This window comes from Zootoca vivipara, chromosome 10 (assembly GCF_963506605.1).
Source record: "Zootoca vivipara chromosome 10, rZooViv1.1, whole genome shotgun sequence".
Lineage (NCBI taxonomy): Eukaryota > Metazoa > Chordata > Lepidosauria > Squamata > Lacertidae > Zootoca > Zootoca vivipara.
The window spans coordinates 50451853-50469533 of record NC_083285.1 but is presented as its reverse complement, the minus strand read 5'-3'; the positions used below and the strand labels follow the sequence as shown (position 1 = coordinate 50469533).

The 17681-nt window shown below is 47.2% G+C and overlaps 1 protein-coding gene across 1 annotated transcript in view; it reads right to left on the bottom strand.

Annotated features, from left to right (window-relative positions):
* The window catches only part of KIAA1549 (KIAA1549 ortholog), a 110231-nt gene that overhangs the window by 26444 nt on the left and 66106 nt on the right, over positions 1–17681 (bottom strand). The window contains exons 9-10 of the mRNA XM_035127547.2: positions 15561–15738; positions 6075–6256 (exon numbers count right to left, since the gene is read on the bottom strand). Coding sequence (XP_034983438.1) covers positions 6075–6256; positions 15561–15738 — 360 coding nt within the window. The remainder of the gene's footprint in view (positions 1–6074; positions 6257–15560; positions 15739–17681) is intronic.

Genomic DNA, 17681 nt, shown 5'->3' with positions numbered 1-17681 from the left:
ATAAACTGTTCATAAACTGAAGCGTTCATAAACTGAAGCAAACTTTCCCATTGAAAGTAATGGAAAGTGGATTAATCTGTTCCAGACAGTCCGCAGAGTACTTAAACTCAAGCGTTCATAAACTGAAGCAAACTTTCCCATTGAAAGTAATGGAAAGTGGATTAATCCGTTCCAGACGGGTCCGCGGAGTACTCAACCTGAAGCGTACTTAACCCGAAGCATGGGTGTAATTGGTTCCGGAAGTCTGTTCATAAACTGAAGCGTTCATAAACTGAAGCGAACTTTCCCATTGAAAGTAATGGAAAGTGAATTAATCCGTTCCAGATGGGTCCGCGATGTTCATAAACCGAAAATTCGTAAACCGAGGTGTTCATAAACCGAGGTTCCACTGTAATGGAAAGTGGATTAATCTGTTCCAGACAGGTCCGCGGAGTACTTAAACTGAAAGTACTCAAACTGAAGCATACTTAAACCAAGGTATGACTGTATATATTAATCAGAGCAGTACTCAAGTACTGATACAATACATAGGCAATAACTGTGTAAGATTATTTACTTATTTTCCTGTAGATATAGGTAAATGAACATGTGCTACCTACGCAAGTATTATTTATATATGCGCTCCCACGTGCAAAATGCCCTTTTGTTCTGCTTAGGATATGTACAAACTGATATGGAAGCTGCCAAAGCACACTGCTTAATGAGTAAGGACCCATATCTGATCCTAGGAATAATAATATTTCAGCTTTGGCAGCTAATCTGTGAGCAGCTCTGGAGACCCTGTAAAAACGTCTTGGTGAATTATGACCTGGCAAAACTGCTAGTGTACACAGTTCTGGAAAACTGGTGGTGGTGGGAAATAGGAAACACACCCACCCACAAAACGGAGCTTTAAGAAATGCTTTGAATCCAGTTGTCTTTTTAAAAATCTGTAGGAAATTAAAAGCCAATAAGCAAAGCACTTGTGCGGAAATGACTTCAGTTTAGGGTCAGCAGAAACTCAGCCGCAGACTTTATATCCCAGCCTGATCTTCAAAGTGTGATACTAGATGCATGCTGCTATTCGTCAAGGCAACAGAGAGAATGATAAAGGACGAATAAATAACAAAATATCTATGTCTTTGCATTCCTAGCTGCATCTGCAAAGGAATATATTTTACCACAAAGCACAATGTGAGTCTTTGGTCAAGATACAAAAATCTCGCTTGTGCCACAATCCTATGCATTTTCACTTGTAAATAAACCCTACAGTTCAAATGCATTCATTCCATCATAAGAGTTGGAAAATGGCTTAGGAAGGATTCCAACAAGTACCCTAAAAAAGGACAGGCCTGGGGCTGTGGGTGCCGTGACCTTTGTTGAGGAAGAAGAAACAGGGGGGGAAGGACTGATTGAATTGTGAGAACCTGGGTTGGAAGGAGGGGATCTCCACTTTCCACCCCAACCTCAACCACTTTGGAAGTGGGAGCAGGGATGCCAACCTTCTTCCATAGCAGAGCCTCAGTGGAGGCTGGGGAGGGTCTGATCAGCCATGAGAGCTGAGTGAACAGCAAATGAACTAGAGCCAGAACAGCAGGGTGCAATCTTGTTGCCTAGATCCAGATGTCACCTTCACAGATGGGAGCAGACCCACCTGCCCCAATGGATCACACCCCTGCAATCTCATTTTTCCTGCAAGGCAAGTATTGTGAGTGACCACACTGCACCTAATCTTTAAAAGCTTGGTAGGAGAGACGGGGAAACTTGTTGGGACATCTTCGTTGCTTCTGTCCATTTCTGAACTTCTTGCCTTGCACTTGGACTCCTAAATCGTCACTCCTGAACACTGCACCCTCCTGCCAAGCCTGGGCCGTTGCTTGTCATACTAAAGATCTCATTATTAATTAAAAGTAAGAGACTCTTTCCCTCTGTGTTGGATGGGAGCCAGGGGGTGGGTTGCTCAGCCCTGATACAGAGTCATATCTGCATATCAGGAGAACATATTTGGCAATTTTCATATGTGACTGATTTGGGATGAAGCTTCAGCAACTAATAAAAAATCATTTCATCTGAAAACTTTGTGTGTGTGCGCGCATGCACACACACCACTGCCATTTAAGAATATTCATCTAGTTAAGGAAATGACATATTTCCAGGCTGAAAATACGAGAGGCAAAAACTAAAGTGATTTATAAATGTCACCACTGATTTAATTTTATTTCTCAAGGAAATGAAATCCTTATACAATATGACAAAACAGATCACATCAAGGTGAAGTTCTTAAAATGCATGGTGACTTACAGAGTGGATCTTTAATATTTTACGAAGCTCTTTGGGCTAAAAAGGCTGCTCTGTCTCAAAATCTACTGGAGCAGTAAGGGCTGAGATTTACCCACCTTTCAAAGCACCCATGTCAGAAACTCACAGCTAGTTTTATTATACTGTTCCACCTACCTACAAATAGATTCTTTATAGGCTATATCAGGGGTCAACAACAGTTTTCAGTTTCAGCCGTGGGCCGGTCCACCGTCCCTCAGACCATGTGGTGGGCCGGACTATATTTTGAAAAAAAAATATGAACGAATTCCTATGCTCCACAAATAACCCAGAGATGCATTCTAAATAAAAGGGCACATTCTACTCATGTAAAAACACGCTGATTCCCGAACTGTCCGTGGGCCGGATTTAGAAGGTGGTTGGGCCGGATCCGGCCCCCGGGCCTTAGGTTGCCTACCCCTGGGCTACATGAAGGTAACTGTTGAAGACATTGGTCCCTTTTGCACTATGCAAGAGAAAGGCTATGACACGAATTATCGTATTTTACTAAATATGAATGTTAAGGGATAGTTGGACAATAGTTAGACCTTTATGGTCCTTTTTAATTTATGAGAGAATATTGTGGCTCTTCAAGGCACTTCATGTTTAACACTCACGTTCTACAGATCACAGAGTCTACACTTATAGAAAAAGCCACAAGTTTATGCTAATATCCAAATGAAGAACTTTACAGATGCATTGAAGGAAAGGAGAAAAAAGTATATAGCATTCCACAGCAAGAAAGAATAAAAGAGTGAAAAATGAACAAAGCTGATTCAACTGTTTCTGGTCCATTTGTAAATGCGAAAGATCTCTGAAGCATGAAAAGCCATTAGCAGTTAGTAAACCTAAGCCTAAAATCGTATATTGTTCCAGGAGGAACCAATTTTCTTGAGTTGACAGAGTACTTTGGGGATCTGACTGGAAGTGGCTTTGGACACTGATGATAACACAGGAAGAGTGAGCTCTCCTTCCTAAATCTAAGCCTTATGAGGAACGGTTGAAGGAGCTGGGCATGTTTAGCCTGGAAAAGAGGAGACTGAGATAGCCATCTTCAAATATCTCACAAGGAAGATGGAGCCAGCTTGTTTTCTCCAATGGCTTCAAGTTACAAGAAAGGAGATTCTGACTAAAATCAGGAAGAACTTTCTGACAGTAAGAATTGTTCAATAGTGGAATGGTCTCCCTCGGGAGATTGTGGACTCCCTTCCTTGGAGGTTTTAAAGCAGAAATTGGATGGCTATCTGTCATGGATGCTTTAGTTGAGGTTCCTGCATTGCAGTTTTATGATTCTAGCACACACATCTTCTCCTGGAAAAGATGTGCAAGTCCCTGCTTCAGACAGGTATATATGAAGGTGGAAATTTATCTATTAGTGATTTCATTTATGCTATAATTTGCAGGTATCACAAACACCTTCAGGGTGTCCTTTTCCCACTTGTTTACAGGACTGGCACTATGGTCTTAATGCATGTAACACATGTATTCAACTCAACGAGTCGGTGTGGTGTAGTGGTTAAGAGCGGTAGACTTGTAATCTGGTGAACCGGGTTCACTTCCCCGCTCCTCCACATGCAGCTGCTGGGTGACCTTGGGCTAGTCACACTTCTTTGAAGTCTCTCAGCCCCACTCACCTCACAGAGTGTTTGTTGTCGGGGAGGAAGGAAAAGGAGATTGTTAACAGCTTTGAGATTCCTAGGTGAATTCTGTAGTAAGGAGCTACTTCTTTTTATTTATTCTTTAAAGCCCTTATCCAAGACACTGCAAGTGGTTTCAATACAGGATGGCATTTAGAACTCAAACTGTACACCTGCCTCACCCAGGCGGAATTCTGCCTTGAATTATCAACACAGACAAAGGAAAGCAGAGAACACAGAAGTCACTGGTTCAGAAGTTCGTCTAAGGTTATAAGTGTGACTGACCTCGATTCCACCATTCAGACTCAACAACGAAGAGAGAAGTGCGGGCTGTCGTTCATTTGTTCTGGTGACTTCACAACAGTAAACACTTTCTACCTCTCTCATCTTTCACATGATTAATTAAGGCCAGCAGAGAGTACGGCACATAGCACAGGACTTCTGCAGCCTACCAGTCTCTGGGCACAAGAAGACTGTGCTGTTATGACTGCCACTCACACAACAACCTGACAATCATGAGTACTGTGGTCAGTGCTTGGATCTATTCTCCGCAACCAGGGTGGGGAACTGCCCAGGATGTTTGCCTAACACAGCCTAAATAGATGTAGCTTCTGCCGCACTGCTGTACTTTGCAATCACATCCACATAATTGGGGCCCGGAACTCGTGTGGTAGGTATGGGACTGTGCCGTTATACCACGCAGTCCTGTCACTGCTGTATGCAGTTAACGTCTCCAACCACAGTGTTGCGAGTTGTGGTGTGGTGGTTAGTGTTGCGAGTTGTGGTGTGGTGGAGTGTTAGACTAGAACCTGGGCGACCATGGTTCGAATCCTCACTTGGCCATGAAGCTCACTGGACGATCTTGGGCCACTCACTGGCTCTCAGCCTAACCTACCTCACATGGTTGTTATAGGGTTTAAATAAGGAGGGGGAGAACCATGTATGCCATCTTGAGTGCCTTGGCGAGAAAGGCAGGTTATAAATGCAATAAATAAATACTACCGTGTTTCTCATATTATAAGACACGTCTTATATTTATTTATTTTCCTCAAAAAACACACACTATGGCTTATTTTCAAGGGATGTCTTATTTTTTTCCTCCTCCTCCTGCCGCAGCCAGCATTGCTGCTGCGCCTATCACTATGTCTTATTTTCGGGGTATGGCTTATATTCCTTGAATGCTTAAAAATCCTGCTATGGCTTATTTTATGGGTATGTCTTAAAATATGAGAAACAGGGTAATAGGCTGTTGGGTGAGACTTTTTAGTTTCATTCCTCTCTAGAACCTTATTGGGGTTTTTTGGCTGGAGGAGGTGTAGCTCACAGTCTCACCGAGCTTTGGCTAAAACATCTCGGCAACAAAATATCCTGCAGTTCTTATGTTAGTTTATTATTGTCAGAATGCATTTAAGGGTGCAAAGCCAAAACCCATTTTTACCTACTTTGGATACCAAGAGAGTTCTATCACAATGGATAGAAATAATTTGAAAAAGTGGGGGACATGAACACATGCAGTACGGATAATATAAAATCCCTGGATCCACCCCCTGCCACGTATACTGGCAGTGCTGATCACCTTGTTGATATTTCCAGCTGTTCTTAATTTGTTGGAAAATAGAATAAACATACATGGAGACATTAAAACATAACCCGTAAGCCAGGTGTATATCTGTTTTGTACACCTATTTGTCCCAATTCGCCCAACAGTCTAAACAGCTGTGTCAGAAATATTTCCTCAGAAGTGACTTCTGGTTTCAGTAACTCACACACTAACAAACACATGCTCAATAAAAAGGTATCACCCTAATCCAGTTTTTCCTCTCAGACATGGAGGCCGACAAAAGATATATCGTCTAAAACCGCTACTTATCTTATTTATTAACTGTGACAACCAAGTCGAAAAACAGTTGTTCTCTTGCTTTCCCTTTCTCAAAAGTATCTTATGGCAATATATGGTTCAATATTTTAGTGACATATAGTTTCAAAAAGGCGTTGACGGGGTTCCCTGGTCATGGGCAGCATCCTTCAATTACCCAAAGACAGTTTGTCCTGAGGTAATACATGAGAGGCGTTTCTGTTGCCCAACAGCCTTGATAACTCTAGTTTCCCCAGGACGTTCTCACCCATGTCTGGCGCCATTACCTTTTGTCTTTGCTGAATGTTGCTCATGGTGTCCGGCTGAAATTCCAGCTTGTCAGAGCGGCAGAGCTTCCAGTATAAAATGATGATGATCAGCAGCACCACAGCTACCGGAACTGCAACACCAACAATAATCCAGAGGTTGTTCTGCGACTCTGGAGGTGACTCTTTGACTCTGTCCACAGCTGCAAAAGAAACGGGGGAAAGCGTTAGAATATCCTAGTGGTGTGTGATCATAGGATCTCTTAACTTCTAATGTATGTTAATTTATTTATTTTTTGAGGTAATGGAGACTTAGATGTTCTTCTCACATAATCTCCATGTGGTCACTGTGAGGGACAGGGGATATCGCGAAGTCCCTCCCCTCCTGAGTTCAAGCCCATCCCCGAGCACAGGGGAAAGCAGAGAGAGTTCCGATTCCAGTGGGGAAGCAGGAAGTCGTGTCCGAGGCTCAGGCAAGGTAGAGGAGCCAGGGTACCAGGTGGGACAGGAAGGGGCAAATAAGGGGGGGAGACCCACCCCCCCAACTCCGGAATTACGCAGAAAGAGGAGGGGAAAGAGGATGGGTCTGCCAAAGCTTTTGTGTTGGAGAAAGACGCGCCAAAAGCCATTCGGAGGTTCTGAACCCGACTGAACACCTAGCTCCGTGTATATAGCAATGACTTCAGCACTGTAAATACGCAGCACCAATAAAAGAATAAAATGCAGAGCTGTGTAGAGTCGTTACTCTGAAGTAGCCCGCTCCGGCCACTGTGACAGCAACCTCCGAATCTTTTTTTGGGCTACTTTGGAGTTGCCGGGATGAGTGCGTCAGAGGCGGAGAAATGGCGGCAGATCGCGGAGAAAGCCCAACAGGACCTGCAGCAACTGGCGCTGCAGGCACAGGGGGAATTAAAGGCAGCTAAAGAAGAAACCAAGAAGGTCCAGGAGGACCGGCTACAACTTGCGGAACAGGTGAGAGCGCTTCAGGAAAAAGAGCAGCAATTAAGGGCGGTGGCGGTAGAGCTCCAAAACAAGCTGGATGCCGAGAAAAACAAGGCGGGAGGGGCCCCCCAACTCCAAGTGCTGCCAGGAAGGAGAGCGGGGACCCTAGTAAGCAAGTTCAATGGAGACCCGAGGGAATATCATGGCTTTGAGACTGAGATCGTGTATGCTCTTGAGCTGCACCATGATGAGTTCCCTGATGATGAGCACAGGGTAGCGTTTATTGTGGAACACCTTACAGGGGCAGCCAGGGAGTGGCTAAGACCGTTAATAGCGACAAAAAATCCTTGCATGAAGAATGTCAAACTATTTCTAGAGGCTTTAAAAACTATGTATGCATCCGATAGTCATATGGACCAGACCAAGGAGGAACTGCATAATTTAAGGCAAAGAACAATGACAGTTCGCGAATATTGGGCGAGATTCACCATGCTAGTGCACAGACTGGGGTGGGAACTGCACTCGCCTCCGATGGAAGCGGCGTTCTACCTGGGGTTGAATGAGGATGTGAAAGATGAGCTCTCGAGAGGTCCAAAGCCCAGTAATATGGATCAGCTGAGCAAAGCGGCTCTGGCGGTGGGGGTGAGACAGGAATCCCGGTGGAACGACAAGCAAGCAACGCGCGCAAAGCGGGCTTGGTTCCCACGGTCGCAGGAGAAGCCACTCCCCCAACAACCCTTCCAAGCCACGCCTGGGACCAGCCAGGACCAGGAACCCATGCAAATTGATAGCGCGCGCGCGCGGGCTTTTCAAACCCCAGCGGCGACAAGACGCAAGGAGGGAAGGGGCGGGAATTGCTTTCTCTGCAACTCCCCCCAGCATCTCGTCAGAGACTGCCCACATCGCAGAGAGTGGCAAGGAAAGGCGGGAACGGTTGTGCCCTCCCCCACTGACGCAGCACCACAGCAGGGAAACGGGAAAGCCTGGTTGCAGGAGACAAGGGGCAGCAGCCAGGCGCAGTCAGCAGACAACAGCCCCAGCCCACCCACCCGCACAGCGAGGAGCAGAGCCAGCCCACCCCTCCCAGAGCAGGAGTGGTTCTAGAAGTGACGCTAACGCTCCCAAATGGCTATCCCCTGACAGTCCTCGCCTTAATTGACAGTGGTGCATCTGCCAACTTCTTCTCGAGAAACTTTGCAGAAGAGCACCAGATCCAGCTTCTGCAGCTGGACTTTCCTTTGCACGTAGCCACCATTGACGGCAGGGAGCTGCTGGGAGGGGCCATCACTCATCAAACCCCCCCCCATGAGAATGACGGTGGGAAGGCACTCTGAGACACTGGCATTCAACGTCACCACCATCTCAGACCCCCCCATCGTCTTGGGCATGAGCTGGCTGGCGCGCCACGACCCCTCCATCAGTTGGCACCAGAGATGCATCACGTTTGGGTCGGACTTTTGTCTGGAACATTGCATGCAGCACCAACCAGGGGAGGGGCCTCCAATAGCCACGGTGGCCACCATGCACGTCAAAGGGGGTGAGGCGATACCCAAGCCATACTGGGACCTGCAGGAGGTCTTCAGCGAAGCGGAGTCCGACCACCTACCCCCACACAGGCCTTTCGACTGCCAGATCAACCTGGTGCCAGGGGCAACTATACCCCCAGCCAAGCTGTACGCCATGTCAGACCAGGAACTGGAGGATCTGCGCGCTTTTATCGACAAGAACCTCAAGCGGGGGTTCATCAGAGAAAGCAAGGCAGCAGGGGGCAGCCCGGTCTTCTGGGTGGACAAGAAAGACATGCAACAGCGCCGTCTTGTGGTGGATTTCAGACGACTGAATTCAGTGACAGAGCCAGTGGCTTTCCCCATGCCCAGAGTGGATGATCTACTGACAGCGGCACGCAGGGGCAAGATTTTCACCAAGCTAGACCTAAGGGGGGCGTACAACTTGATCAGGATCCGGGAAGGCGATGAATGGAAAACCACGATGTTCACGCCTCTGGGCTCTTTTGAATATCTGGTGATGCCCTTCGGGTTGCAAGGGGGCTCAGCATGCTTCCAGGCCTTCATGCACCACGTCCTGGGGTCCTTCCTCTTCAAGAACTGCTTGGTCTTCCTAGATGACATCCTTATCTATTCCAATGACCCAGTGCAGCATGTGAAGGATGTCAGGGAGGTGTTGCAGCGCCTGAAGGAGAACCACCTGTATGTGAAGCTGGAGAAGTGCAAGTTTCACACCAAAGAGGTGGACTTCCTAGGCTACAAGCTGTCAGACAAGGGGCTGGCGATGGACAAGGACAAGGTGCAGGCCATCCTGGACTGGCACAGCCCCAGGACGCGCAAAGATGCCCAACGCCTACTAGGCTTCGCTAACTTCTACAGGAAGTTCATCAAGAACTTCTCTCGTGTCACGGCTCCTATCACCGACTGCCTGAGAGGCAAGCAGAAGTTCCGGTGGACACCGGAGGCGCAAGCAGCGTTCGAAAGCCTCAAAAGGGTGTTCGCTTCAGACCAGCACCTGTTCCACGTGGTGCAGGATGCGCCCCTACGCCTGGAGACAGATGCTTCAGACAAGGCTTTGGGAGCGATTCTGTTGCAACTGGACGCCAACAGAGAGTGGAGACCCTGTGCCTTCTTCTCCAGGAAGCTGACCCAGCCAGAACGCAACTACACAGTGTTTGATAGGGAACTTCTCGCGATCCACGCTGCGTTCCAGCACTGGCGACACTTCCTGGTGGGCGCCAAGCACCCCATCCAGGTGTGCACAGACCACAAGAACCTGGAGTTCTGGAGAACTGCCAGGGTGCTCAACCAGCGGCAGATACGGTGGGCAGAGTTCTTCTCGAACTTCAACTTCTCCATCCACTACATCCCGGGGGAGCAGAATGTCAGGGCGGATGCCCTATCCCGCAAGCCAGAGTACATGGAGGAGGAGTTGCCACCAGCACCCAGGCACATTTTCCCCCCATCAGCATGGTCCTGCGGAGCAGCAGTGGTGAGCGAGGCAGAACTCACAGCACTGACAGCAGCTGATGAATTTGCCACCCGCATCTTCAGAGAACTGAGAGGGGGGAGGGAGCAGGCAAAATACTTCACAGACCGCAGGGGGCTGCTTTTCTACAAGGGTGCACTGTACCTGCCCACCACCCAGCTTAGACGTAAGGTCCTCAAGCAGATGCACGACAACCCAACGGCGGGTCATTTTGGAAGGGACAAAACCGCTCACCTAGTCATGAGACACTTCTGGTGGCCAGGGGTGCGGGAAGATGTCAGAGACTATGTACGGGGCTGTGACACCTGCCAACGAGCAAAGGTGGTCAGAGCAGCACCAGCAGGGTTGCTGGAGCCATTAGCCACCCCGCACAGGCCGTGGGAAGTAGTGTCAATGGACTTCATCACAGACCTGCCGTCGTCCAGGGGCAAGACCGCAGTGTTGGTGGTGGTGGACCTTATGTCCAAAATGTGCCATTTTATACCGTGTGCCAGGGCGGTCTCTGCAGAAGAGACAGCCAAACTGTTTGTTGACCACGTATTCAGATTGCATGGATTACCTTTAAGGGTTATTTCGGATAGAGGCCGCCAATTTGTTTCCAGGTTCTGGAGGCGGCTCATGAACCTCCTGCAGGTGGAGGTTAGCTTGTCGACGGCTCGGCACCCGCAGACCAATGGACAGGCAGAGAGGGTCAACGCCATTCTGCAGCAGTACCTGAGATGCTACGTCAGCCAGAGGCAAACGGACTGGGTGGATCGCCTGCCACTGGCAGAATTTGCCTACAACAATGCGGTGCACGTCTCCACAGGGGTGTCGCCCTTTAAGGCCAACTACGGGCGCGACCTCAGATCTTTCCCGGAGAGGGAGGGGGAGGAGGAGGAGGAGGAGGGCCCGCAGGCAGAGGATTGGGCAGAGGAGCTGGAGACGGTGCACCAGCAGCTCAGAGAACACTTGGAGAGGGCCAAGGAAGCGTACAAAAAGGGGGCAGATCGCCACAGGCGACCGGGGGAGGTCATCAGGGTGGGGGACAAGGTTTGGTTGTCCTCGGAGGGCCTTCCCACCAGAGGGAGGTGCAAGAAGCTGGCACCCAGAAGGTTGGGCCCTTTCACGGTCACGCAGCAGGTAAACCCGGTGGCATACAGGCTGGCACTGCCAGAGGACATGAGGGTGCATCCAGTGTTTCATAGATCGCTGCTGTCGCCGTACAGGGAAAGCAGCAGGCTCCGAGGCAGCGAACAAACCCCCGAGGGAGGGGGGGAGAGGGAAGGCAGGGAGCAACTCAATGAGGCCACGGCCATCCTTGATTCACGGAGAGGGGTGGGGGGCCTGGAGTACCTCATGGCATGGGAGGATGCTCCACCGTCACAGAATGAATGGGTCCCAGCCACTCAGATAGAGGAGGAATTCCTGGTAGAAGAATTTCACGCCCTCTTTCCCCACAGACCCAAGCCCTGGCACATGGAAAGGGAGGGGGAGGGGGAGGAAGCACGGGAGAGCAGTTCACCATGGCGCTGGGAAGCGGAGTTTGAGGAACCAGAGGACGAGGTATGGGCGTCACTGAGATCCACCCAGTCAGAGGAAGAAGCAGATTGGCAGAACATTTTTACCCCCACCAGCTCTGACGCCACGGACTTTTTAGGATTCCCGTCCTCCCAGGCGGAAGGGGGGGGCTCGCAGGACTGGGGGGAGGTGTTCACACCAACGGGCTCGGAAAGTACTGAGTTCTTAGGCTTCCAGTCGTCACCGACACCTGGGGGGGACCTGGGGAGGGGAGAAGGAGAGCTTGGGAGGGGGGTGGATGTGAGGGACAGGGGATATCGCGAAGTCCCTCCCCTCCTGAGTTCAAGCCCATCCCCGAGCACAGGGGAAAGCAGAGAGAGTTCCGATTCCAGTGGGGAAGCAGGAAGTCGTGTCCGAGGCTAAGGCAAGGTAGAGGAGCCAGGGTACCAGGTGGGACAGGAAGGGGCAAATAAGGGGGGGAGACCCATCCCCCCAACTCCGGAATTACGCAGAAAGAGGAGGGGAAAGAGGATGGGTCTGCCAAAGCTTTTGTGTTGGAGAAAGACGCGCCAAAAGCCATTCGGAGGTTCTGAACCCGACTGAACACCTAGCTCCGTGTATATAGCAATGACTTCAGCACTGTAAATACGCAGCACCAATAAAAGAATAAAATGCAGAGCTGTGTAGAGTCGTTACTCTGAAGTAGCCCGCTCCGGCCACTGTGACAGTCACTAAATATTTGGTGGGGAGAGAAAAGACTTTACATACTCAGAAAAAGGACACTTTTTTGCATGCAATTATATTTGAGTGAGACAGAGCATGTCTTTGCTGCTGTGTTTTGCTTTTGGGTGGGCATGCTATTGCCATGTGACAGCTACATTAAAATACTGGCTTTCTCACTTATTTTATCTGGGAAACAAATAACATTTCTGCCATATAAAATGTAAAAGGAAAAAGCTTCAGAATGAACCAAGCAAACCTCTTCCATTGTCTTGAATCGAAAGAAACACAGGCACTAAGACTAACCCCTACACAGCTTCAAAATGACCCAGGAAGTTCCTTCTCTTGATAATGCAGATGGGGCTTCCTGGCATATTTTGAAGCTATTTTTCTGTCTCCCCTTTCATGTCTAATTTTCTCTCTAGCAGTCATCAACCACAGTGCTCACTTTACTTATTGGCTAAAATCACCGAAAGGCAAGCTCATATCTCACAAATGTGTGCTTGCACATTTTGCTTCATAACTTTCATGTTAAAGGAGCTAGACATTTTAAAAAAATGAAAGAAAGCTTATAGTCTGCTCCCCACCTACTGGCTCTGGATCTGGGACAGATGTACACTCTGTATCACTCACTCAGTAGTCCTAGAAGCAACTGAATTGAAAATCAGGTATGATCTTGATTACAGGTCTTATGTGTTTGCATGTATAGAGCTCATGTTCACCTTGAGCAAATCACATGGAGTTCAAGAAACAAGGAGGGCTGATGCACAAAGATTGAAGCTATCCATGTGATACCAGCCAATGTGTGCAGATTACTTGAGAAAAGGGTACAGTGATAGGTTTCTAGGACCGCCATTCCTAGCCTTGAATCCTGAACCTCTGAACCGTTGCAAGACATCTGACAAATGTCCCTTCTCTTCTCACAGTAATGTGGCAAGAGAAAACACCAGGCGCACAGCTATTAATGGGACAGGCACGCCAATAGAGATGGCTGAGTGCTACATTGAAAAAGACAAGGAGGGAAGGGAAATACCAGCAGCAGAGGAGAAGAGTTTTAGCAATGTGATTGGATGGCCAAATGGACAGATGTTGTTCCATGTGGTATGTATATATGACTGGAGAGGTCCACGCCTTTAGGGCGCTGAGAATTTTCACAGGCATCAGTGGCCGCCGCTAGAGGATTTCAATGCAGCAAGTCTAGAGAAACTGTCTTCTGGGCTGCATGTTGACATGCTTTCTTGATTATTTAAGCACTTATCTTTAAGAATTTACTGAAAGGGGTATTTATTTGAATAGCAAATTATATGATTACAAGAATACAATAAAATTAAATTAAGCTTCTTCTGTAAGTCAATGCAACCGCTACCTCTTCTAGAACTCTGAATAAGGTATCAAAATATATTAATAAACAGCTTAATAACAAGCTTAAAGGCTTAGTCGTCTTCCCTATAGCTACTCTTACAAATGTAGGATGTGGAGCAAAACAAATCCCTCACAGTTTTATATAATAAAATTATTGTATTTATACATATTTAAACTATAATCTATTTTCAGTAAAACAAAAAAAATATTCTACTGCCTTCAAAGGGAAATAAAGCCACTTGTAAATACCCCCAAATCCTTATAATTTGTGCAGGCATTACTTGTCAGAGATACAAATAGAATACTGCCTCTCCCAACTCCTCTGGAAGGAGTGATGGGGGCCAATAATCTGAGGCTGAATTCTGAGGCTGTGGGTAAGTGGTTCCTATATCTGGGAATAAGGCCTACAACTCAATGGCTAGCAGTGCTTTTTGCCAACTGTGGCTGCTTTGAAAGCTATGGCCATCCTTGGACCAGGAAAGCCTTGCCACAGTAGTTTGTGCCTTGGCTTACTTGAAGAATGGATTGCTGCGATGTGCTCTTATGTGGGTGTAAGGGTGACTCCCTACAGGGAGCCAGCCCCCATCATCCTGACGTCCACCTTGTCAAGTACAGAGAGCACCAGTGGTTCTGAAGCAGCCAGATGGGGAGGAACAGACTCGGAGGAGGAGAGAAATCAGAGGGAGGAACAATGGGAAAGCTCGGGGGCGGAGGGATGCAGGCAGACGCTCAGGGATGTTGCAGAGCCAGGGCACCGACCACTTAGGGAGGAAGCTGAAACGGCATCACTCCTTCCGGCGCAAGAAGTAAGGAAAGCGTTGCTGGCATAGGAACAGACGTACGCCATTGTCGGATTCTGATTCGGGATGAGAGGTCATTTTTAAGCTGTCTCTACACTGTAAATAAATAGCACAATAAACGTCTTTGAAGACAAACTGGACTCAGGCGGAGTTACTCTAGAGTAGCCACGACGACCCTCTGACAGTGGGGCTTCCCTCGCAGGGCTTCAACGTCAGCTATGAAACTCACTAATGATAACGGGCCACTCACTATTTCTTAGCTTAATCTACAGGGTTGCTGTGATGATAAGATGAGAGAGGGAAAACCACGAATCCCACCCTGGAGGTCCCCGGAGGAAGGGCAGAATACAACTGCAATCAGTAAATAAAATAAAAAACAAACCTTCTCCCAATGCTGCTTGCCCTGCAGGAAAAAGCACAGTTCCCAATGGAACTTTCTTGAAAGAAAAGCAGGACGCATAAGAAAAAAAGTAAGCAAAGCAAAATGGGGAACTGCATTTTCTGTGAAGATGTTACATAACCAAACCCACACGTAAATAAGCCTTGTGAGCCTTAAGGGTACTGAATCCTCCAATGTACTTTACATATCCCTGCTGTTTAAAGCTATTTTTAATGTGAGGACAGCTCAGCTTCACACTGTTGTATATGCTCTCCTATCTTTTTTCTGATATTAACTGGAATCACTAATTAATTATGACGCATAGCTGACATACATAAGATAGATTGACTGACTGATATGTAGAAAAGCTCCAGCCCTATGAATAACGTTTGAAAATCAAGGGAAATAGTTTGTAATATATGTTTCCCCAACTAATTTTGCCTGAAGTCACGTCTGTTATAATTTCTTCAAGTGGCATTGTCACATCTTATTCCTGCGTCCCCCTAAAGTAGTTCCCTCTTTTGTTGTTGCTGTTGTAGCAGATTTTACATACAACCAATGAGATACTCTACTTTATGTTACCTAAGCAAACCCAAATTAAGAAGCAACAGGGGAATGAAGACAACCGTTCAGATACCGCACTTAGTTTAGTGGGGCAAGAACGGACCACGGAGAGTCTCAGGCTTGCTCTCCCCCCCCCCCTCCCGGCATGACAACAAAGGGTGACAAATGGTTGCATGTGTCGACCCCAGCTTCTTTGAAAAATGCTGAACGAGATCACTTATCGCAGTGTTTCTTAGGAAGACTCACGCTGTGCCACTGGGCCTTGAATGCGGTATCCTAGAATGATGGCAGCCCTCTGAATATCGACTCTGTTAATCAAGTCAGATGTCTTCACAGCACCGAGTCTTTCTCCATCTTGGTCCTCCACAAAATACACCAGCATAACTGGGCTGTCGGCTTCCTCTATGCGTGACACGTTCACAATCTGAAATGGCACATCAACACCCACATCACATGACTGGCATTACTACACAGAGTACTGGTATAAGAGTAAGAAAGTGTTGGTACCTGATCTGCTTATTTTCCCCCAACTCACTGCTTTTGTATTTTGGTACAGTCATACCTCGTGTTGCGTTAGGTTCAAGTTGCGTCCTTTCAGCTTGCAAACGCGTCAAACCGCTCCGCGCTTGCACAGATAGGGAGTCAGAGAGAAGCTGTGTCCCAACTTGTGCAAGTGGAAACACATACCACAAAGGCACCGTTGGATACAGCCACATCTTTGGTCAGGTTTCTGATACAGAATTTTCCTATTGTATTGTCTGCTTCTAAACAAAACCCACCCATGTAAATGCCCAGTGAAGGAAGTATCTTTAAAAAAAATAAAGATTTAATTTTACAAAAGCAGAAGGAATGGAAAGTCTCATCTGCGATTTTATATGGGCATCTCTTAAGAAATATATTGAAAGTTGATGTCGTTCCACACACAGGCTGTGGATTAATCATGACAGTAAAACTGCATCAAAGTTGTGTCTTACAATGCAGCCAGGTAGAGAGCTTTAAAATGAGTAAATCTTTAAGCTATATATGCCATTTTATAATAAATACAGGGCATTTTCAGGGCCAGTTGGCATCAGAGGCGAATGTTGTGATCCAAAGAAGCTGGTAGGCAGCTTCCAGAAAAGGCAGACAAAGATTGAAATGTCCAGGGGGAGACAATATGGTCTGGCTGGAAAGAGGAACTATAACACTCAAGGCAATTCACAGTTTAGAATGAGGCTTTGCAATTGGAAATACAGTGGTACCTCTAGTTGCAGACATGATCCATTCCGGGGTGCCGTTCGCACCCCCAAAAGTCTGCAACTATTTAAGTCCCGTCCCCCCCTCAAAAAACTATTTCTTAGTATGATATATCCTCTGAAACAGAATGAATTATAGCACAGTGTTGCAACATGAGGCAGGGGGTAAGCAGCAAAAACTGGGTGCCACTATTTGTACTTTTTTGCTAGCAAACCCCTTCCCACCAAGTAAAAATCACAACTGGATATAATATTAACAAATGTGGCGCTGTGGGTTAAACCACAGAGACTAGGGTTTGCCGATCAGAAGGTCGGCGGTTTGAATCCCCGCGACGGGGTGAGCTCCCGTTGCTCGGTTCCAGCTCCTGCCAACCTAGCAGTTCGAAAGCACGTCAAAGTGCAAGTAGATAAATAGGTGCCACTCCAAGCGTGAAGGTAAACGGCGTTTCCATGTGCTGCTCTGGTTCGCCAGAAGCGGCTTTGTTATGCTGGCCACGTGACCTGGAAGATGTACGCAGGCTCCCTCGGCCAATAATGCGAGATGATCATGCAACCCCAGAGTCGGTCATGACTGGACCTAATGGTCAGGGGTCCCTTTACCTTTTATTATGGTATAAGCTTTAGTGGACTGGTTATGAATGAGATATAACAATTACTGCAAAAGCACCAAAGATTCCAAAGGCACCTTAGAGAATGACAAATTTATTGTGCCATAAACTTGCATGGGCCAGAGACCATTTCACCAGACACATGACGTAATCTCATAAATTGGGGGGGGGGAGGGAGGGAGGGGGGAACTGAGCAAAGAGTTATCAACGGTTCAAAGCTGTATGAACCTGTGTGGAGTTACATAGCACAAGGTCAGTTCTATGTTAATTTCAGTAGAAAATTATTTTTGATATGTCTTTTCAATAAAGCTAGCTATTCTGCTATCAAGATCTAAACACAAGAAGAATGCATGTTGTCTGTGAATTTATTTTCAGTTAGCAATGTTATTTACGGCACTGGTAACATTTTTCGAAATGTCAAATTTACAATGGGATCACTGACAAACCTTTAGTTATAGCAGTGCTTCTGGGCTTTGCTGTAAATATCAGCTCCACAAACTTTGTGTAACATGCTCTAGCAATAA